Source organism: Pleuronectes platessa, chromosome 19, assembly GCF_947347685.1.
Source record: "Pleuronectes platessa chromosome 19, fPlePla1.1, whole genome shotgun sequence".
Lineage (NCBI taxonomy): Eukaryota > Metazoa > Chordata > Actinopteri > Pleuronectiformes > Pleuronectidae > Pleuronectes > Pleuronectes platessa.
The window spans coordinates 4,207,332-4,230,564 of record NC_070644.1 but is presented as its reverse complement, the minus strand read 5'-3'; the positions used below and the strand labels follow the sequence as shown (position 1 = coordinate 4,230,564).

At 41.1% G+C, this 23,233-nt stretch overlaps 1 protein-coding gene and 1 long non-coding RNA gene across 7 annotated transcripts; both read left to right on the top strand.

Moving 5' to 3' along the window:
- The first annotated feature begins 244 nt into the window (after nt 1-244).
- On the top strand, nt 245-1,340 carry LOC128424907 (uncharacterized). The gene is made up of 3 exons (XR_008333066.1): nt 245-489; nt 954-1,002; nt 1,210-1,340. It is a non-coding gene; the product is annotated as an uncharacterized LOC128424907 (long non-coding RNA).
- Nucleotides 1,341-2,531: 1,191 nt separating this feature from the next.
- sec31a (SEC31 homolog A, COPII coat complex component) lies at nt 2,532-23,169 on the top strand. 6 transcript variants are annotated; one of them, XM_053411445.1, is made up of 28 exons: nt 2,532-2,732; nt 4,287-4,366; nt 5,642-5,765; nt 5,917-6,115; nt 6,211-6,306; nt 6,393-6,533; nt 6,631-6,773; nt 7,338-7,437; nt 7,558-7,719; nt 8,158-8,310; nt 8,407-8,637; nt 8,735-8,809; nt 8,943-8,984; nt 9,746-10,078; nt 10,692-11,211; nt 11,368-11,546; nt 11,812-11,938; nt 12,092-12,237; nt 13,056-13,229; nt 13,921-14,184; nt 15,341-15,442; nt 15,998-16,094; nt 17,646-18,032; nt 19,168-19,226; nt 19,381-19,644; nt 20,287-20,406; nt 20,508-20,579; nt 21,552-23,169. In XM_053411445.1, the coding sequence occupies exons 2-28, from the start codon at nt 4,288-4,290 to the stop codon at nt 21,729-21,731; spliced, it is 4,569 nt and encodes a 1,522-aa protein (XP_053267420.1). In that variant the 5' UTR covers nt 2,532-2,732; nt 4,287; the 3' UTR covers nt 21,732-23,169. The 6 variants fall into 6 exon arrangements, with proteins under 6 accessions (XP_053267420.1, XP_053267419.1, XP_053267421.1 ...); XM_053411444.1 differs by having other exon boundaries at nt 19,378-19,644; XM_053411446.1 differs by lacking the exon at nt 15,341-15,442 and having other exon boundaries at nt 19,378-19,644.
- The last annotated feature ends 64 nt before the right edge of the window (nt 23,170-23,233 follow it).

Below are 23,233 nucleotides of genomic sequence, written 5' to 3'. Positions count from 1 at the left end.
CTCATCAACATTGACTCGCTCCTGAAGCCAGCCTCTTGTGGTGATTTAGGAAATGGCTCTTCTGTATTCGCTTCATATTTCAGCCCTCCCTCCTTATCGTATGTGTCACAGAAATTACGTGACATTATATTACACCCTTCTTGTGTTTATGATTCAGAGGCAAGGGTCACAGTAATATATTGTAGTGCACATCCCATACACTAGGTGGCAGTGATGTAGAGAGTTAAATCTCAGTAAAGAAGAAGAAGAACGCTGGTGTTCGTAGCATGTTGGTGTTCAGGAAACATGTTGAGGGGGTCAGAGCAATTCGATTTTACTCACAAGCGTTAAATTATGCCGTTTTTTAAAAAATATTAAATGAATCTAGATGCTGTTTACAGCTACTTATCTTGTTTAGGCCTCTATTTTAAGCTTTTTTTTTTCACAACGTTTCGTTCAGCAACTTTAGCTGAAACGGTGAACACGTGGAGAGGCTCGAAAGACGGCTAGGTGAGTGTGTCTTCCAACTAAATGATCCATTACTTTTATATTTATCGTTTGCGTGTTTCAAACATCACAATCGATCCGCCTGATTGGGTAAACCCACCGCTGGCAGGCCACGTGGCGAGGAATAGTCCTGTTGGTCAAGCGATACGCCAAACCCCGGTTCGAATATTGGTGATTGTTAAATTCTCGAAAATTTAAGGATATAGGCAATGAATCAGAACACGTTGGAATATCTTCTGAAGTCAAAACAATGTTTATTTCAATTCGGCGTTCATTATATAACATAAATTAGATTTTTGTGCAATATTTCGGTGTGTGTAAATGTATTCTAGTGTGTTTAATTCCCCAAACGCTTAGACTATTGCACATACAAAGGTCACTTTTGTTTTTTCTCTGTGTTTGTTTTAAAGGTAAAAGGTCGAATCTTCATTGTGAACATCTAAAAATCTACCTGCATCTTCTTACAGGCCTCCTGAACAAAATGGGTTCCAGTGAACTGAGCTCGTGGCCTCGCATGTAGGTATTGCAGTCATTGAATCTAATAAAGTGAGCTGCCATCCCAATGATTATACCAATCACTACCCATCTGACCCATTCACATGTCTGGGAAAGATTATCTATGAACTTAAATGAGGGTTTGGCACTCTTCGAGTTTTCTGGTGCTGTTGGGTGGAGAATGGATGTGAAACTAACTTTTCCATTTGCTTTGTATCGTTCTTCCAGGGTCGAGCTGCTGATGTCACGGCAGAGCTTCTGTTTCCAGGCATCTACCACAATAACAAAAAGGGTTTGTCTTTGATTGTTTTTATTATTCAAGGATTTTAGTTTCACAATAAAAAAAGTTGTGGAATAAACTTGGTGTGTGTGTTTGGTTTTTGGTTTGTGGGGAAGTTGTGTTCCAAAGCTGTTTTGAGACACTTAATGCATTCTTCACCTGTCTTCCTGCTTACTACAGGTTCTACAGGTATATTTGCTTTAAAACAAAACTTGTTTATCGTTACATCTAATCCTCTTTTCAGTCTATAGAGAGCTGGGCTTCACAGGTGAATGTGACACATTTAATTAAAGTACTTTGGTTGTGTTCAATATTGAGATACTTGAAATCAATTTCAATGTAATGTTATTTACAACTTTAAGACATTATTTTCAATTGGTTTTGATAAGAGTTATCTATTATAGGATTACTACCACTAATGTGTTAATTGTATTATTGCAGTTGGTAAGGATGGCGCTAGTTTTAATTTATATACTAGTGTAGCATGCAAGTTCCTCACTCGGGTATGAATTAATTCTGTATCTTCACCATTAAATGATACATCAAAAGGTATTAGATTTTACGCCGATCATCATCTGAGATGTCAAAAGTAATCAAATCAATGCAGTTAACTTTTAAAATATGTCGGAGAGTAGCGGTATAACTAGCAAAAAGTGGAAATACTTACAGCTATTAAACTGTATTTTAGTTAGTTTGTAGTTTAGTTACTTAACATGTTTTGATATGGACGATTCTGCACAGGCACATTAGCTTTTTGTGTTTAAAATACATTTTGATGCTCATTTAGAAAGTGTAAATTAAGTATTTCTACACTGTGGTATTGTTACTTTAACTTAAGTACAGGATCTGAGTACTTAGAAATGCCTCTACGTATTAAGTTACAATACTTCACCAAGAAGTATATAACTAAAAAGAAACAACACAGCTGAATTATTCCATATTTAATACCTTCAAATGTTTTCACTTGTAGTATTCTTTTAGAAGTTTATATATTTATTATAATGGTGAACTCTAGCAAACATGAAAATATGCAACATGAGAAAACAAGTGTCAAAATATTATCATTACATAAGAAAACACAATTTATTTCATAGTGCCTACTTTTGTACACTAAAGTCTGGGTGTTTAGGGATATTTGGTACCAGGATAAGAGTTTAAATTTTATTCCGAAAACAGTCTGCAGTTAGCATCGTTAGCATGGTGCTATCTCTGAGGAGGTGGGTCTTGGCGGACGTCCCCCGGAAGCTGTCGTTCTTCTTCGCTTGTGGAGGAGTGGTTGCTCCGGGTAGTGCCACGTTGATGGACACCAGTGGGGACGTGGAAATCTTGCAGACCGACGCCGGGACCCGGTAGCCTCCTCTCCTGGTGTTCTCTCAGCCATTAAACCCTGAGCAGGTTCTAAAAGAGGAACTGCGTGTGTTTGTCAACGTGTTTTATGTCTGTTCGTGTAAGACGGAGCACAGAAGTTAAGGTAAGCTGCTTCAATGAAGTACGGAGATCTGTGTGTGTGTATCTGTGCTCACTGTGGTGTTTTGCACAGGCAGCTAACAGGCTACTATAGTATGTATCAGCCTAGGCATGTACTAGTACACAAAGTACCAGGTACAAAAAGTGACAACAAATTACTATGCATTTCCACTGCTACTGAGAATATTAGCTTCGTGCTAACTGACTGTATTTGAACGCAACACTCAGGACTCAATCTCTGTAGAGGTAGTTGATACATTTACAACGTCCTGGGTTCGTACAGGTCCTAAAGGGATTAAAAACACTGGTCTGGGTTGTTAAACAGCACTAGAGTGTAATTTAAAGACTTACATTTAATTTACAAAACAGCAATGGTAGAAGGTGTTTTGATTCCTGATTTGAGCAGTGTACATTTTCAGTGCTGCAGACCTCTTTCCTTTATTTAATGAGCTATTTTTCACTTGGTTAAACCCCCTATCTCTGCAGGTCACGTGTGATGAGGCATTACGGTTTATTTTACAGAGCGCTCAATAAATAGCTATAGGTGTTATTATTTCAACTGATTTTCATGGATAGACTTTTAATATCATTCCACTGTTCAGCTCTACAGTGAAATATTACCCATAAAACCAACTTTTGTATTTATGACAGCAGAATACTTTACATTTTTAGATAAAAGACACATTCTATGTTAATAACATGTCCAATTCATGTAATACTATAACTACTATTACCTTATGACTTAACTGGTATGTATTTGCCTCATCTTACCTTTAAATTGTAGATTCACATTATTTCAAGTAAATATAAACATACAACTGGCATGTGTACATTGAATGAGATAGTTCCCAATGGGATTTCAACTCAAATGATTTGGGACTATATTTTGCATTTGTTATGTGTAAAATACTATTTCAATCAGTTACAGTCTTGTTATGGAGGGATAGAGAAACAAAGAGGGATTAAAAAAATCTTTAAAGACTGTAAAGATATTGTCTTGATTTAACAAACTCAGCAAAGCACAGATCCAGATCACTTAAAGTGGAATCAGATTAAGAAGGGATCTTTCCACAGCCCATGTTTAATGTTAAATGGGCTGTATTTATACATAGAGCGTGTCCAGTCTCATTTACCACTCAAAACACAACAGTATAAGTCACATTCACCCATTATCATACATTCATATATAGACAATAACAACTGCAGATACCCTACAAATCTGTCAATGCTATGCAAGGCAAGTCTATTTGAATAGTACATTTCAACAGTTAGGCAATTCAACGATCATACATGACAACTCTTAAAGGCATCATAAGAAAATACTAAAAATAGAAGACTATGTTAAACATATGTGTGCATGTAAGGGTTGTATTAAGTCAGACTTGAAAAGAAGTGAACATATGCTAAAACCCAATAGTCAAGGCTCTAGAAATATTGTATGCTCCGTCATCTGCGGCGATTCTCCCAGAAGCCACATAAAATACCAGATTATGATTCATTGTGATTACTCCAGGAATGACTGCACAGTCATTTACAGTCTGCACCTTTTCCACTTCAGGATGAAACTCAAAGAGATCAACCGCACGGCCATCCAGAGCTGGAGTCCTGCTCAGCACCACCCTGTCTACCTGGCTACAGGTAGGAGCATGCAGCAAACACCGGCACAGGCCTGCTGCCGCTGCTGTTGCTGCTGTTACAGCCGGGTGTTCTGACAGTACATTATGTAATTCTTCTAGCCATTCATGCGGCTGCTTTCACTCAACTGATTTTCCCAGTTTTATTTGTTCGACTTTTCACTGGGAAATGACAGCAACAAAGAAAATGATTTTCAACTTTAAATGTATTTAGGTTATTTGATCCTAGGAGATGGAGGACAGCAAAACTACAATGTTTTTAAGGATAACACCAAAAAGTTTAGGACTGCAACAGACATGTACTTTCATTATTGGTTAATCAGATATTTATTTTCTTTGATTTTAACAATAGAATGTTATTATTTATATTTGTGTACATTTGAGTTCGACGATATGAAAATAATGAAAACGCTTGTTATTTACCCCGAATAACAGGGTGAAAACCTTCAGTTTATAAATACGTATGGCAAAGCAAAGCCCTCACATTTAAAATGTTTGCTTTATTTTTTAAACTAAATTATCAGAGCACTTTCTTCAATTGTCTTATCATTCAAGTCAAAGATTCAATTCCCATGTGGTCCTTATGTAAAGCTAGGGGAGTATTTAATTAGCATCGTGAGGAGAAAATTTGGAACTGACTTGTAAAATCAAAGGTTCAGTGTGTAGAATTTAGTGACATCTACTGGTGATGTTGCATTCCCAGCTGAATCCCCATCACATCACCCTCCCCTTCCAAACATGAAAAAAACAACTGTGGCCGCCCTCAGTTGTCATAAAAACTCAAAAGGTGTTTAGTTTCTCCAGCCTGGGCTACTGTAGAAAATGGCAGCGTCCAAAGAGAGGACCCACTCCTGAAGAAAATATAAGGTATATCAACATAAAAGGGCCATTGTAGGCTAAAGAAAACAACCATTACATTTTTTTAGATGAAACACACTTGGGAAAACATCACTAGGATTATATTATATTCGATATCTGCTAATAGATCCCTATGGTGCCCCTCTCTAACTTCAGAATAAAAGCTTCAGAATAGAAGTTTTTAGTTGTGTTATTGCAAATTAGTTGTATTAACTATTATAGGCTGCGAGTAGTCATGTCATCAAGAATATTACAGAGACTCTCACAATTCAGTAAATGTTTGTGTCAAAAGTTTGTGTTTGCTTGAAATTGTCGTAATTGATTATTGTAATAAGAGCCAACCAATTTTCTGTTGATTATTTAAGTGATTTTTCGACTGACCACTGCAGCTCTTCATTAAATGTGCTCTGTCTCTCTGCAGGAACATCAGCCCAACAGCTAGATGCCTCCTTCAGCACCAATGCCTCCTTGGAGTTTTTCGAGCTGGACTTGGCTGAGCGGTCACTGGACATGAAGTCATGTGGCAGCTTCTCCTCCACTCACAGGTATTAATCACCACTGACTACACTCCTTTTGTCGTCTGTTTTTATCATTTGAGAATCTATTGAGATTTCTGTAACCTGAAACCAAAGAATTACTAGTCCCCTGTTTCTTTGAAATTTCTGTCTGTTCATGTTTTTTTTCTTCTCCCTGCAGGTACCACAAATTGGTGTGGGGTCCCTATGGGATGGACTCCGACGCTCACCCATCTGGCGTCCTTATCGCCGGAAGTGAGAATGGCAACGTCATCCTGTATGACCCTGCAAAGATCATGGCTGGAGAGAGCGACGTGATCATTGCTGAGAGTGACAGACACACGGGGCCAGTGAGAGCTCTCGACGTCAACCCGTTCCAAGTATGATCCACTTCATCATGTGACGCTGAATTTAACATTCACTGTGTTTAAAACTGCTGTTACTCATGTTGCGCTTTGTTTTCTGTTTGTTGCAGACAAACCTGTTTGCATCAGGTGGGAATGAGTCTGAGATCTACATCTGGGACATGAATACCTTTGGTTCTCCAATGACTCCCGGACCTAAAACACAGGTAGATCTTGTAAATCAGCTACACTCTCAGCCCTTCTGGTGACAGAAAAGTTCTTTAGAACAAAAGCTCATGGTTTTGTCTTACAGCCTTTGGAGGACATCAGCTGCGTGTCGTGGAACCAACAGGTCCAACACATCCTGGCCTCTGCCAGCCCGAGTGGCCGAGCCTCAGTGTGGGACCTCCGCAAAAACGACCTCATTATTAAAGTCAGCGACCACAGCAACAGAGTACGTTGGTCTTTTTCCAGTCAAATTTAATCATGTTTTCTCACATCCAGAGGCACTGAATACTCAAAACTGTTTATGTGCATGTCTTTGTTCGTAGATGCACTGCTCCGGACTGGCCTGGAACCCAGAAGTAGCCACTCAGCTGGTCTTGGCCTCGGAAGACGATCGGATGCCGGTAATCCAGATGTGGGACTTACGTTTTGCTACCTCTCCTCTCAAGATTTTAGAGAATCACACACGGTAAACAATCTATGATTGTGCACACTAAGCAGCACAGCAAGCTTTCATCTATCCTTTACAGTATTTAACGATAACCCTGGTGATATTTAATATTTTTGTTATTGTCAGCATCCCATAAAATGACAATAATGAGGAATCTTATTCTTCTGTGCTGTGAAGCGCCATTGGTGTTCAAAAACCTTTTGAGTGAGCCACATAATTACACCAGTTGACGTATTCCTTCATTCTACACACGGGGATTATTATCTCTCTGCCCCGTTTTCCCAGTAGAGCACAAAAGGAAAGGCTCCAGTAGGCAGCTGTTGAAGGAAATTACTGAACTTTTTGAAAAACCTTTAAATGTTCTATTTGTGACTGCGTTTCAAAAGAATGTATCTCCAGTTGAACATATTAAACTTGTTCCACTGAAAGACTGAATATATCAGAGTATTAAGATGCCGACTATCACACAAAACACATTTTAATGGGATTTCTTAACAATGAAAAAATATAAAATATTGGCAGCGTGTTTCTCTACAGTCCTGGTCTGTTTGAAGTTGTAACAGTGCTGGTCTTTTTGTGCAGAGGTGTCCTGTCCATCGCCTGGAGCTTGGCTGATCCGGAGTTGCTCCTGAGCTGTGGGAAGGACAACAGGATCCTGTGCTGGAATCCAAACACAGCCGAGGTAAAAGTTTACTGCAAATGTCTTTAATACATAACGTAGGTTATCGATGTAATTGATGCAGCTTGACTAAGACTGTCCTGCTGTTGTCCTCTTTAACAAACATCCTGCTGTAATATGCAGGTGCTGTACGAGTTGCCCACAAGCAGCCAGTGGTGCTTCGACATCCAGTGGTGCCCCAGGAACCCTGCGGTGCTGTCGGCTGCCAGCTTCAGCGGACACATCGACATCTACTCCATCATGGGAGGCAGCAACCAGGCGCAGAGCACGAGAGACACTGACCAGGTAAGAGTCAGTCTCGTCAGTCAAAAATATGTCTGCTATAAACTGAGATGAATATGAGGCAGTTTGTGTCTGATGATTTGTATAATAGAACCTTAACAATATTTCAATGGAAAAAGGTGTATTATACAATTATCTGAGGAGATGACAGACATAATCCATTTTCAGACATGACCTCCAGAGATTGCCACAGAATTACCTCCAAACTTTCTCCTGAGTTTTCCTTCCACACATAAACAGTACAGCAGGAGATTCTCAACTCAAATGTGTTACAGAGAAGTCCAGTATAATGTATAAATCTGCTGGGGAGATCACATGTTTTTGTTTTGTTTTGAGTGTTTTTTAGATGCTGATGCTTGGATTCTTCTAATCCAACCCACCTCTGATTCCATCAACATTTCATCAAGTCATTTTACGTTGTCTCTAACTTGACTGTTACAGATAAGCACCTCATTTGGGAACATGGATCCTTTTGGGACCGGACAAACGTTGCCTCCGCTTCAGCTGCCCCAGACCACTGCCCCTCCAGCTGTAGTAAACCCCCTGAAGAAACCACCCAAATGGATCCGCAGACCTGTTGGGGCCTCGTTCGCTGTGAGTCCTGTTTCTCTTGCCTTACATCAGGATAAGTGTTGATATTTTGCTATGTGACCCACTTACATTCTTGTGGTTTTATTTGGTTACTCGCAGTTTGGTGGAAAGCTGGTATCTTTGGAGAACCCAAAGCCGAACCCTCAGCAGCTGCAGCAGCCCGCTTCCCACGTTGTACACGTCAGTCAGGTTGTTACAGAAACAGCCTTTTTGAAGCGCTCAGATCAGCTGCAGGCCACTCTGAGCTCCGGCAGCTTTGTGGACTTCTGCCAGGAAAAGATCGATGCAGCTGCAAATGAGTTTGAAAAGACAATTTGGTCTTTCCTCAAGGTATGAAAATACGAAAGAACCCTCTCCTAGAAATGAAAGTCAACTCAGAAATGTACATTGTTGTTTTTTTAACATAAACTCTTGTTTCTATTTTCAGGCTAATTTTGAAAATGATATCCGCAGCAAGTTCCTGGAACTTCTGGGTTACAACAAAGAGGAGTTGGCCCTAAAGGTGAGACGTTTTCTTGGCTAGTGTTCAACAATTATGATGGTATTTATATTTTTTCAAAATACATTCTTTGTCATACTTTAATCCAGTGTTTCCGTTTGAGTACATCTCCTGACAAATCTGAATTTGTTTTCAGATTTCAGCAGCACTAGAGGAAAAACCTGCTGATCCTCCTAAGGTGAGTTTTTTTTAGTTTTAGTTCAATTAATTGCTGGTATTTTAAAGGAATAGTTTGACATTTTAGGAGCCGCAAAGTTATTGCTTTATATCCAACAATTTGGTGCTATTGGCAGTAATTGGAGCCACATTTTTTAGCTGAATTGTTGTTAAGTATCTGTCTTACAGTTTTTAAATGAGGAAGTGTCACAAGTCAGAGGAAGCTGGAATAAAGTGCAGAGACAATGTCACACACATTTCACTCTCCTCTCTTACACATGAACTGTTCCTTCCCTGAGGTGTAAACTTATCATCTTTTCACATTTACGTTCCACCACTTACCTCAAAGAACTCCCGAGTTAGTAGTGCCCATCTTTCTTCTGTTAGAGGTTTCCTGGGCCTTTTGCTGGACAAAATTTTACTTCGGGGACTACCTAAAAATAGCCTCTACCTAGAGCCCCATCTCATCATGTTAATGTGGACCAGAGAGTGGACTGAGCTGTTATTACCCACAAAATGAAAACCAAGTCAGGTCACAGCAAGCTGATCCCACACTGTGCCAACCTGATCTAACCTTGCTGCACAAACTCCTCACTTGCAAATCATTTTTCTCAACTGAGTTTTATGTTAATTTCAGAATTATCTTACAAACATATCCTTGTGAAAACATTTACTTTGAAAATAATCAGAAAATATGAGTATTTCTACTTGTATTTGACTGGGCTGGTATCTCAGGAGTCCAGAAGTAACTTGACTTTATCACCATACTACTATTTGAAATAGGCACAAGCTCCTGTTCAGGTGGAGGTGCCTGCTCCAGTCAGCCTGCAGCCTTTACCAGACCTCAGCCTCATGCAGTCTGCAGACACTCCGGAGTCAGTGTTCGACATGATCGCTGCAGCAAACCTTCAGCCGGCTGCCACACTTGAACTGGATTCCACTCTTGAAGCAGAGGGTGAAAATCCAGAAGGAGTAGAAGATTTAGAGGAAGATCTTCTCACTGATGAACCAGAAGAAATTGTTGAACAGGTTCTCCCACTGGGAGACGCTGAGAACGGGAAGGAGGTGGTGTTGCAGGAGATGGAGGTGGAGGAGGAGGAGATCCCCTTAGATGAGGTATTATGTCATCATGTTGCATTTTCATACATGCCATCTTATATGTACAGACATTTCCCCTTAATGATGAATTATAATCACTTTGCTAAAGCCCTGACTTCTAAATTCAATCAAGCTGCAGCAAAGTGCACACACTCATAGATATCAGTCACCTGCCTTCATGTACTTGCAGGAATTATTCTCTGGGAAAACAGTGGGAATGTGGAAAAATGCCCTTTCTTGCAATGTGAAAGAAAAGAAAAAATATCCTGGATCTAGATCCTTACCGAAATTGAATCTTCCCTGACCCATTCAACATCCTTCCACCAAGTTGCATGGTCGTCTGTCCAGAGTTTTTGTGTATTGCTGCTACCTAACATTGAAGCATAGGCTGATTAAAACATAACATTCTTTGTAGATGAGGTAATCACATTCCCACCAGTCTAACAAATCTTTGCATTCTAACACATTAAATGATTGGTTAAATCTAATTACAGGCCTGGCAGAGCACCTAGCATGACCATAGAGTCTAGCCCTTGAAAACTGTTCAATACTCTGTAGCACAGGGGGAAAAACAAAAAACAAATAAAAATAATAATATGAAACATCAATTAAAGTTTCTCTATTTTTTCAGGAGACGACAGCATCAGTGGAAGCGGAGGAGGACATTCCAGTTGAGACCCCAGTTCCAGTTCAGGAGGCGGTTGAGGTCCCCGCTCCAGTTCAGGAGGCGGCTGATGTCCTTGCTCCAGTTCAGGAGGCGGCTGAGGTCCCAGCTCCAGTTCAGGAGGCGGCTGAGGTCCCAGCTCCAGTTCAGGAGGCGGTTGAGGTCCCAGCTCCAGTTCAGGAGGCGGTTGAGTTCCTAGCTCCAGTTCAGGCTCCGGTTCAGGAGGCCACTGAGGTCCCAGCTCCAGTTCAGGCTCCAGTTCAGGAGGCCATTGAGGTCCCAGCTCCAGTTCAGGCTGTGGTTCAGGAGGCCACTGAGGTCCCAGCTCCAGTTCAGGCTCCAGTTCAGGCTCCGGTTCAGGCTCCGGTTCAGGAGGCCATTGAGGTCCCAGCTCCGATTCAGGCTCCGGTTCAGACTCTGGTTCAGGAGGCCATTGAGGTCCCAGCTCCAGCTCCTGCAGGAGGAGTCAGTCTCAGCATCAGTCAAGGTAACAACACTTTCAGTGATAGTGTGTGTATGAACATAGAATAGTATTTATTAAATTAAAATTGGCCAGTGTGATTATTATAATTTTTTTAACTAAATCTGTGGCTGTAATATTTGGTTATTGTTAAATATTGAAACCTTTTTGTTTCCCTGCAAGACGTAGACGGGCTGATCACGCAGGCTCTGCTGACCGGAGACTTCGAGGGAGCTGTGGACCTCTGTCTCCATGACAACCGGATGGCGGACAGCATCATTCTCGCCATCGCAGGAGGAGCCGACCTCTTGGAGAAAACCCAGAAGAAATATTTTACAAAAGCACACAGCAAGATAACCAAGGTTTGTAATGGCCAGTAGGGAAATGTATCAGAATCAGAATCAGAATTATTTTATTTGCCATGTATATATTTACACATACAGGAAATTGCCTCGGTGTGGTTGGTGCACTGTACATAAAACAACAATATAGAACAACAATATATATAGTAAGAGAGTTATGGGCACGTGCGGTTCTAAGGTGCAGAGATTAGTGACTCATTTTGGCAACTCATTTTAAGAGTTGAGAATTTATTGCCAGTGTCATAACTGTGTGTTTGTCCTGCAGCTGATCAGTGCAGTGGTGATGAAAGACTGGCATGACATCCTGAAGACGTGCGACCTGCAGAACTGGAAAGAAGCTCTAGCTGCCGTCATGACCTACGCTCAGCCTGAGGAGTTCTCTTCCCTCTGTGGTTAGTTTTCATGCAAATGGTTGTTTGTTGTCCGTGGGTCATTCTTCGATGTGTCTTTGTTCTGGGTTTCATCAGTTCCTCCTTTTTTTCATTTCATTAAATGTCACTGTCTCTCGGTCATGTATGTTGACATTTACCTTCTCTGTTTGTCAGACATTCTTGGGAACAGACTGGATGCAGCAGAAGTCGCTCAGCTCCGAGTCCAGGCCTGCCTGTGCTACATCTGTGCCGGCAACGTGGAGAAACTTGTGTCTTGTTGGACCAAAGCTCAGGATGGACACTGTCCCCTCTCTCTCCAGGTGTGATGATAGAATGAATCATATTGTTGACATTTCATAATGTCCGGGCCCCTTACGTGCTTATGTATCTCTTCTTACGTGCTTACGTGCGTCGCCCAATTTTTCTAACTAAACGGCAAAGCTCCGCAAGCCTGACCCAGCCCTCAAGGCTGTGATCGGTCTGCTAACTACATCCTGTCCGGAGTCGCATTTCCGGTTTCATGCCACATAATACCGGCAGAAACAACAGAGGATTTAGAAGATAGAATATGGACCAAATAGAAGAACGTTAGGCAGAAGAGATCAGAAAGTATGTCCACTTGTATAACCCGTCACTGACTGGAGGATTTGTCCGCCAGAAAAAGACTATGAGAAGCCGCCGTGGCTTTGTAAATAAACAATCAACGAAGAGGAAAGAAGGCGTCTCTAACCGTCTTCAACAAAAAGCGTTACTCCGCCTAGTGTTCTGGCGGGGAATTGCTTTGTAACACGTGCAACAGTTTGAGAAGCATGAATGACAACGAGTCCTTCGCCACAGCTGCGTGAAAAGCCGCAGACGCAGTTGCCGAAGCATGCGCCGGCCTTTACAGGACAAAACTGTCATTAATACGTAGTTGTGCTTCTGATCCTTTACAAATAGTCCAATATTGAACCTTTATCTTGTGTTTTTGGTCTCCACCAACTAACAAGGGATATAACAGACTCTTAAACTGCTAAATGCTCCACAATGTTCACCTGCTGGTCACTTACTGTGTCTTCTTGCTGTTTGATGCTGAGCAGGTAGTGGACAGTTCACAAATCAGTTTCAGCCATGCTAATGTGCTGTTTCCATTACTCAGGACCTGGTGGAGAAAGTGGTGGTGCTGCGTCGTGCAGTCGAACAGACCCAGCGCTCTGATCCCGCTGCTGTTGGCATCCTATTGGCCGAGAAGATGAGCCAGTACGCCAACCTGCTGGCCTCGCAGGGCAGTCTGACCACCGCCATCTCCTACCTGCCCGACAACACCAACCAGGTACGAAGCAGTGCAGCAACCTGTTATGCAAGTTTATCTATAAGTTCATTAGTACTTGTGTTGAAGGTTGTGTTGAAGTTATGGTATAACATAGTAAGACAAAGTGAAGATGTCATTTAGAATGTGTATTCCTTATTAACTGTAACCATGGCAGAACAGACAGAAGATTCAAAAGATTGTCCAAGCAATCGGCCCAGAAAGAAGAAGTTATGACCCTTATCCTACTTCATTAATAAATGATTATTGATAAAAATAGCAAACTGAGTATATGAGGGGTTTTAAGACTGATGGTATGATGTACGTTAAACAGTTATTTCTATAAAAAATAGTAAATATTTTTATTATTCATGAATGATATAAACAAAAAAACATTGTTTATTAACATTTAAGCACAAAACTATATTACAACTAAAGCCAGTGAATGTTTTTCATATGTGACAGGATACATCATACACTTTTTTCTTTCTGTCACCAGTTACTTTTGTTAATACCTGAATGATGTACTAGGTGAAACATCACTATGCGACAATAGAGGGAAAGTAGAGATGATATAACTGTGTAAAGCGTGAAAATAACTTGTTTCAACATAACAGTCTTGACTTCTTACTGCTTTAAAGCATTTTTACTGAAAACACTCACGGGAGACACAGAGGTTAACCAATGTCCACCTTCTCATGTTTTGTCCATGCAGGTGGCCATACAGCAGCTCCGTGACCGCCTCAGTCGGGCTCTCGGGCAGCAGGTGGTGGCTCCTGCAGCTCCTGTCCAAACCCAGAGAGCTCAGTCTCAGCAACCTGCCCCTCAGGCTCAACACAACTCAGCATTGCCCCCCCAGCCCTTTACCCCGGTCCAGCCCACCATGGTGCCTCAGCCCACTCAGCCCAGTGCAGCTCCAGTCCCGATGCACACACCTGCCTCTGCGCCTGCACCTGCCCATCCACAGTATTTCCAGCCCGTATGTTCCACGAATTTCCATTGTCCCACACAAGTGTTCACACAATGATCCACGTTTTTATTTATTTATTTATTCACAGTTGTTTCCTTTGTAATTCTATTATTCATTAACTTAATTTTGAAACTAGGGACCAGATACATACAAATCGTTTTGTTGTATGTTTAATGAATCCACACAAACAAAAGATTCTGTTTATACATCTTAGACACTGGAAGCTGGCCAAACACACACACAGGCCTTATTTCCACTTCCACAATTAGACATCTGTAATGATTAAAAGAAGGAGGAGATTTATTTATATAGTTGAGTGAGTCACACCATAACATTATGAAATAGATACATGTACAAACTTGTATGTATGTATAACCAATAATAATAATCAATAACAAGAAAATTAAGGCTTGTATGTAAATGTACACAATATCTTAAAAGGGCTTTGGTTTTGGGTTTATAAATGTGTCATCGACATTTTACAGAAAGCTGTGAAGATATAGGATAAAAAATGAACACAATCAGTATAACAACCTGTTTCACGATAAGGTTATATCTCTCACCTCCTCTCAGTAATATCACTGGCAGATATCTGGACAAAATATGTGTTGGTTGCTCTGTAGTGTGCGTGCAGTGCACACATTGCTCCGTTATAAATACCAGCGTTCGTATGGTTTATACATCCAGACCCGGGAGCTTTTATCTTCAGACTCTAAACACCACACTTCAGGACCCAAACAGATTTGAGTTTGGTGTTTATTAAGCCTCAACACAGGCTGCTCCGCTCCCTGTTCTCCGCTCCCTGTTCTCCGCTCCCTGAGCCCGTCTTCACTCTCACTAACCACCTGTCTGTCTGGTGAAGTGCTCATTGCAGTCTTCCATTGTGTTGCTTCAGTTACTGGAATTCCATTCTCGCCAGGGTTTAAATTACACACTGATGGCCAAATATTAAGGATAAATGTGTGAATAGGGAAAGATACATAATTCTGTATGTGCAAACTTGGTTTTCAGTATCACTGTTATTTGAACCCTGGCTCCTCTTATGTCTTCTCTCTCGTGCTTGCTGGTCCAGTGCTTGTGCGCTGTAGCGTTTGTTGTTGGGTGTTTTCCCCCCTTGCGCCGCGGCCATCATCAGTATGTGCCGTGTTTCTCTTGTGTGCTTCAGATGAGGGCTGCCTCCACTGTCACCTCCTGGAGTAACCAAAGTCCCACATCCCTCCCCAATATCCCTCCTCCTCCTCAAGTAGGCAGCGCCTCAGAGCCACAGGTACAGGAACTGACCACCCATCCAGCCTCGACACCCACCTCTGCTGATGCGCTTGAAAACAGTCGACCTTAACAGCTGCAAATTACTAAACTGTTGTCAATAATAGGACCAATGCCTGAAATGCTAAACTCCTCTGTGGCCACTATGTCTGTTGTAATGCCGTTCACTTTCACCAGCCCACATCCTGTTTCCTGTTTCCGCTGTCTCCTGTGATGCATGTACTCCATTTAGTGTTTCTACTTGCTGCTCCATTATTAATGTGATTTATTGCATGACTCTTCACACTCTAAACCTGCCTGCCACTCCTGACATGCATGCCGTTCCTCGCTACTAAACAAACTATGACTGAACTATAGTGAAAATGCTTCAACTTCCTCATAGGTGAATGAGTGTCACTCACTAAAAAGCCGAATAGGTAGATTTAACACACATTCTGCCCTGTTTGCAAACTCTGTCTGGCTTCATCCGCTCTTGCAGAGCTCAGTGAACAATTTTCTCTCCTTTGCTTTGAGGGATGGTTTCAGATCTCTCTTTTTCTTCTTTGTTTTTTTGCAGGCAGAGCCTCCAAACTCCATGTACGGGATGCCAGCCTCCTCCACAGCTTTTGCTGCACCTCCGGCTTCCGCCTTCATGTACTCCCAACAGTACCAGCGTAAGTGTTTCAAAGGCCACTGAAGAAGACTGCGTTCTCTAGCACCGGGGTCATTGACAACCAGTTTGTTTGAACCTATTTGTTCTAACCGTATCGACCACAGATACAGTGAGACAATGAAAAGCAAAGGTTTTCAATATCTGACTATATGCTGCTAAAATTAAACCTTATACCTTTTTTTTTGTCTACGGTTCACATCACAGTTTACTTCACATTTCTGCAAATTAATGTCTCATAAAAGTGCTGTTAGCAGCTCCTGTTTGCAATGTAGCTAATGATATCTAGACAACTTTCAATGTATTACTTTGAATTGAAGACATTTTTAAAATGTGATGACTCTTATGCATTTATAAAGTATACATTGCTAATGAGATTTTAACAAGCTATAGCTCCAGAAGTTACCTGGGAATCATAACATTTTTAGGTGTTTACCAGTTTCAAAGTAATGCAGTGATAGTTGTATGTACACTTGCGAATACTTCGCATGTAATTGTAGCTAGTCGCTAATCCTGCAACACTTTTAATGTTGCTAATTTACCAAAATGTTGCCAGTTCAATCAATTGTGTCGTAGCAAATGCTAAATTTGTTTACTTTCAATCCATTCTGGGTTACCTGTGACAACATGTGACTTCAGTCCTTTAGATAATTTATAAGCATGCAGTTAGAAGACACACGTGCAGAGATCCTCCACTCAGAACCGTCCACAACAACATAGAAACCACTGCGGAGATCATGTATACAGCATCTATACATCGACACCGGCGTCAGACTAAGAGACCAAAAACTCTCTTGACATCTTCATCAGTGTCCTTTTCGTTCGCAGTGAATCTTGTGATGGATATCCTGCTGTGTTCTAAATCGTCTCATTTGGGCTTCCTCCAGAGTTTATTTTAACTAGGGGACTGGTTGGAGAAACTCCTGAGAAAGTCCAGAGCATCTCACTCACACATTTGTGTTCTCACTTACAGCCCCTCCGGAGAGAGAAGTTCATTGGATGTCTCAAAGTAAAAGAGCTCTAAGTAAACTGTGTGTGTCCAGTGAGAGAGTTCCCCTCTTGTGCAGCTTTGACAGAACAGAAACCAAGTACAAGCACCTATTCTCAGTGGAATGGTGCAGCACCCTCGCGTGGATTTAGTTGTAGCTAATCTTATTTTGACAAGATGAGCAGAGGAGGATTTAAACCATCTATGATCGTGTGAATTCCACAACCACCTCACATTTATAGGAGTGTGGCACATGAGCAGCACACACACTTTCCTCTCTTGACTTTAAAACATTTGCAAACATTTCCTTGTCGACAATGTTTGAGATATCTCATCTTCTGTGCTGTTGTTTTCATTGTGAGTCACCACCAGAACACAACAGTATTTTGGTTCAATAACTATTCAGCTCTTTGCCTGTTGAGTCTTTTGTATCTTACCAGCTAAGAAAAGCTTTGTAGCATGCACTATGACTTATATTAATGGAATGTTTCTTGTTGCATGATACAGTATTATAGCATGCAGCAGTTTTTCTCTAACAGCATCTGTTGTTTCCTGTGTGACCCCCAGCTTACCCTCAGGTCAGCCAGTATCCACCTGGAGCTGGGGGGGTACCTGTCTATCAGCCTCTTCAATACTCCTCCTCTCAAGGTCCTCTACCACCTGCCCCTGCAGAGCCCTACTCCCCTCCGCCTCACCCCCCAGGCTTTCTCTCTCAGTACACTCAGCCGATCCCCTCTCAACAAGCACAACACTTCTATCCCGGACAACCTCCCATCAGCCACTGCCTGTCCTCCTCTCCACCCTCACATCCTCCTTTATTTTCCCCTGCCGCCTCCTCCTCCTCCTCCTCTTTCTCTTTCTCTGCTCCTCCGTCCTCCGGAGCGTCTTTCCAGCATGGCGGGCCAGGATCTCCTGTGTCGTACATGCCTCCTCCTCCAACAAGCGGATTCTCAGGTACACTGCTTGACCCTGACCCCGAGCTGACCCCTGCCTCTCAGGGAACAGGTCCGCATGGCTCTGATTGCTCTCACAGTCGATACAGAACTCAATCAAAAACAACTCTAGAGATTTTGCCATACAAATACTTACACACTTTTAGAAGGTTTCATTAGAATCAATTAAGTGATGATAAATTAGATTTTTTTTAAATTTACAATATACAACAGAACTGAGTACACCCATGTGCAATACAACTGAAATATTAAATTATTATAAATATAACCATCTTGCTATATATAATTATTATTTTTAAGTCGAGGATATTTATTAGATCCTATATTTTGTGAAAATTTAGCATGTTGGATGGGCGACTTTCAAAGTTAAAGTACAACCTCAATGCAACAACAGTGAGTACTCCTTAAATGCAATGTTGATCAATTTACACTGTTCCTTTAGAAATCATCAATTGATTATTATTCATCTGTGTTTGACACAAATTAATAATAATTTCATATTGTGCATTAATATGAAACAATGTTAAAGTCTGGTATTTTCTCTGGCACCCTTCAGCATGCAGACAGTGACAAAGGCAGGTAATGACGAGGACAAGAGCGCACAGACAGAACTGAGTCTATGAGACTATAACTTAAAGATTCTGCTTCAAAATTATCTGCAACATTTAAACTGAACACAAAATTATTATAAATAATGATGATGTTCATCCCTGAGATCACTGAACAGCACTGAGGTCATCAGCGTTCTGTACATTAGCAAAAACAGACCACACATAATGACTGCAATTGGAATTTTAACATCATTATTTATGTTTGAAATTGTATGCAGAACATAACTAGAAGCTATTTGGCATATGGATGAAACTTGTGACCCTTTAAAGATGCTAAAGACAGAGTCAGGTTGGCTGAGAGATGTGTGTTCAGACTCTGTAGACCCTCAACAGAGAAGTTGTCACCAGTGTGATGATTATAATTTAAACTGAACCTTGCTAGAAACATTTATTTGGAAAAAGTCCCAACTTTTCTGAAATAAATATTTCACTGCTTAACGTGAACCATAAATGTTGCTAACACATATATACAGGTAGAGTGAGAGAGGGTGAATCATGAGGATTTTGTTTGGTTCTGTTTTTTAGGGCCTCAGAACGGCTGGAATGACCCCCCTGCTCTGAGCAGAGCAACAAAGAAGAAGAAGGTTCGTCTCCTAAATTAAATATAACTGCATTCTGTCATAGAAGTGTATATCTGTAACTGTTGTTCTTCTCTGTATGTGTCCAAGCTGTAGAAAGAGACAGATAGTGGATGGCGTATGTTTCATGTGATATCTACTAATTTATATAATTCAGCAGGTTCCAGAGAACTACACTCCCCCTGCACCCATCACTGCTCCCATCCTGTCTCCACTGGGTGCTGATCCTCAGGCGGCCATGCTCCAGGGCCCACAGGGTGCCCAGATCCCTTACTCAGGAATGAGCCAGCAGCAGCAGCAGCAGCAGCACCACCCGCAGCAGCAGCAGCAGCAGCAGCAGTTCTCCCCGACAACCATGAACCCTGCAATGCCCAAGACAAGTATGGAGGGGGCCCCGGGAGCACCTACTGGAGATGTTATTCAGGTACACAGAATGTAAACAATACAGCTTTGAAAATGTGAGGCTGCCTCAGGTTCCCTTAAAAACTGAGGCTAAAATATCCTAAATACTGGTACCTCCATCTTGCACAGTGACAATATTTAGAGCCAGAGTCTGCACAGTAGTCAAGTCATCGTGGAGTCAAGCTATTGACTCGATATCGAGCTCTTGCCGATTCACATACACATACACACACAAAAACACACACACACACACACACAACCAATCACAATTGAGTCTCAGCTGTCGATCATGAGGTTTCAAAATGAACACGTTAACAATCATTAGTGTGATAATTCAATTGAGTTTCTCAAGGCATTGCAAAGCACCTTACATTGTAAGGTTGAGACCTTACAAACTCACCAGGTTTTCATCACGCCAAGAGAACTGGTTTGGACGTCTACAACTATTGTATTAATCTGCAGAGTTTGTAATGCGTTACCATTGTTTAATTTTACTGTCTTACATGTGTATCATTGTATTTTCCCATCCAATCTGTTTAATTAATTTCGGCTAATATTTTTGGTTGAAACTATTTTAACGGTTCCTTGAGAGACTTTGATTTACGGCTGTAACAGGTCCTTATCTTTGGATTTGCACTATTTACATTCTCCTCCTCCCTTTCAGCCTATGCGGTCCATTCCTGCTGAAAAGATCATGAAGAAGCCGATCCCCGATGAGCACGTGGTCCTGAAGACCACCTTCGAGGGGCTCATCCAGAAGTGCTTGGCTGTAGCCACCGACCCTGTGAGTCTGTCTGACGAGGATAAATAAATACAGAGTTCATCTCTGCTCTAACAAAGTGGATCATTAGATGTTTGACTATATTCTGTTTTATCTTCTCACAGCAAACCAAGAGGAAGCTCGATGATGCCAACAAACGTTTGGAAGCACTTTATGACAAACTCAGAGAGCAGACGGTGAGTACCAGGGTTGACCTGAAAGAGGTCGACAACAAAAACATGGAGAATAAATGTGGTTTAGTCTAACATTCACCTCTTTAGGCTTAAAATGCTTTATATGAATCTTGAATCTCTGAATTTATTACTTGAGTAACTATGAGATGTGAGTTTAGGATATCAAGTGCAGATGACATGGTGGCCCTCATGAATAAGAGGAATTATCATCATTATTTGGATTCTCAGATCAACTTCATTGTTCACGGCTCCTCAGAACTAAACATCACAGAGACCAAAGTTAGTTTCAGTCGAGTTTACATTTATTTGTCGGGGACCATGTACAAAAACAAAAACTCATACAAAGAGAAAAGAAGCACTGTAGCAGATTTTGCCACAAGCTTAATTAAATAACACAAATTTCAATCATTAAAATCAAACTACTTCTGAGAACAGTGCCTCTCAGTGGTGGAGGCGAAGTAATCTGAGTAATTTCAAACCCCAAATGAATATACATAATGTTCATATACTCAACCCAGCACTGCCTCTTTAATCATACATTAGTCCAACTTTTCTCTGCGAAATAACAAATCCTAACCCCGGTGTAAACAACCCACATTACTCCAGACCACTTACATGTTTATTTATCTGATTTGATCAGAAAATGGATGAAAAATCTCCCAAATCTAGTGTTGCCAACAACTGATGCAGACCTTAAATATATTGATTATTATTATGACTTCCATACATGTTCTGCTGCTTCTCCTGGTCCAGGGCAGGTGTTTAATGATGAATTCATGGTATTATAAGTATTTATTGTTACACAGCTCTGAAGCAGCAACAAAAATTAGACATCCACATGAATAAACTCCTGCAATTAACAAATAATTCTAGGTTTCCATTGCCATTTCTCATGCTTTGATGGTTATTATTGAATTATTTACAAATGAAGAGCGCTGACTTTTCACTGACACTTTCTGCTTTTCCTCTCTCCAGCTCTCTCCAGCCATCGTAGGAGGACTACACAACATAGCCAGGACTATAGAGTCCCGAGCCTACATGGAGGGCCTCAACATCCACACCCACATCGTCAGCAACAGCAACTTTAGCGAGACGTCAGCATTCATGCCTGTACTCAAGGTGGTGCTGACACAGGCCAACAAACTCGGGGTCTGACCGGGCCAGGATATAAAACCCCACCGCCTCCTCGCCCCTCCGAGTCGTTGACTGGCGGACAGTGGAGAGTGAGCCGGCAGGGGTAGAGCTGAGGATGGGCGTTATACATTGTTTCACAGGGAACTCCATTTGACTCGAATGCGAATGATGAAGAATTGTGAGATGTATGAAAAATACAGTTAAATTCTTCAAGTGCCATTCACCTTTTCTGACACAACTCAAACACAAGCCATAGTATCAGTCGCACTCGCCTGACAGAGTCTGATTAAAGTTCCGCCTCAATCTGCCAGAAAGTGACTCTAAACATTTGTTTTTAATTCAGAATTTTACTCATGGATTAATACGTAATCTTGGAATAAAATGGCAACACTCCCACAAAAGCATTATTTAATCTCCAAACTGACAAGCTAAATATGAAGAATACAGTTTCAACATATTGGATATGGAAATGAAAGTAGATAGAAGTGGAAACAAATTTGTTGACTATGTTAAATCGAAGGAATGAAAGCAAATAGGAAAACAGATTCTGGAATTTAAGGGCATTTCTCTCTATTTGTGTTGATCAGTACAAATAAATGTGGTAAACCCAAAAAACAACAACCCTTCTTTAGTAGTTGTGCATTAATAGAAGACAAGAATCATGTAAGAAATATTAGCTTGTTTCATCTATAAAGTCTTTCAATATTTGTGCAATACAACAATGTTCAGATCACAGTTAATATAATTTTCTCTTAAAAGTACAAATCATGTTTCACATATGAACACATCAATACCTGCATGCATTTCGCAGTAGAGCTGCAACAGAGGGATGCAAGCAGAGGAGAAGCTTTTATTCCTTTAACAGCAGGAGACAGGAAATGAATTCATTTGAAATCAGGACATCTGATTGGCTGTCATGTTTTGAACCAGTAGTCCCTCCCACAGCATTTAAAGCAACATGAATGCCTGTTTATGTTCTTAATGTGCTTAATATGACGTGCTAATACTCTAAACATGCCTCTAATGTCTTTCTTTCACCGCTGATGTCACTACATGCAACACTTAGGACCAAGACGTTGACAGTGTGTGGGATATGTCCACGCAGAGCAATGCAAGCCGTGTTTAAGGACATTTTAATGTTTTATTTTTGTCGTCTTCTTTTGTTCTCTTCTATATGTAATCACGAGGCTCCGCTAAGTGCAATGGACTTTTTTTTTTTTTAAACGAGACCGTGCTTTTATGGAATTTTGAAAATATGCATGCTTTAACACAATGCTAGAAGTCGTCTGTAATGGCATTCTAGGTGATTACCTGCTAATTAACCAGACCTCAGAGGGAAACTGGAAACTGACCTGATTTTCATTCCAGTGATGAGGGCTGCAGTCTGAGTGGTCAACTTCGGTTGGTCTTTGTTTTAGATGGACTACATGCAATATTTTCAATAAATTGTATTTATTTACCTGTGATGTGGCCTTGTTTTGATTTGACTTGCCGTCTGCTGTATTGTACAGTTAAACCTTTTT

Excerpts from the sequence above, each read along its gene's own strand:
- sec31a (XM_053411444.1), top strand. The coding sequence starts at position 4,288 with ATGAAACTCAAAGAGATCAACCGCACGGCCATCCAGAGCTGGAGTCCT. Across the intron at positions 4,367-5,641 it reads CCCTGTCTACCTGGCTACAG|GAACATCAGCCCAACAGCTA; the intron begins GTAGGAGCATGC and ends GTCTCTCTGCAG. Across the intron at positions 8,638-8,734 it reads CAATTTGGTCTTTCCTCAAG|GCTAATTTTGAAAATGATAT; the intron begins GTATGAAAATAC and ends TTCTATTTTCAG.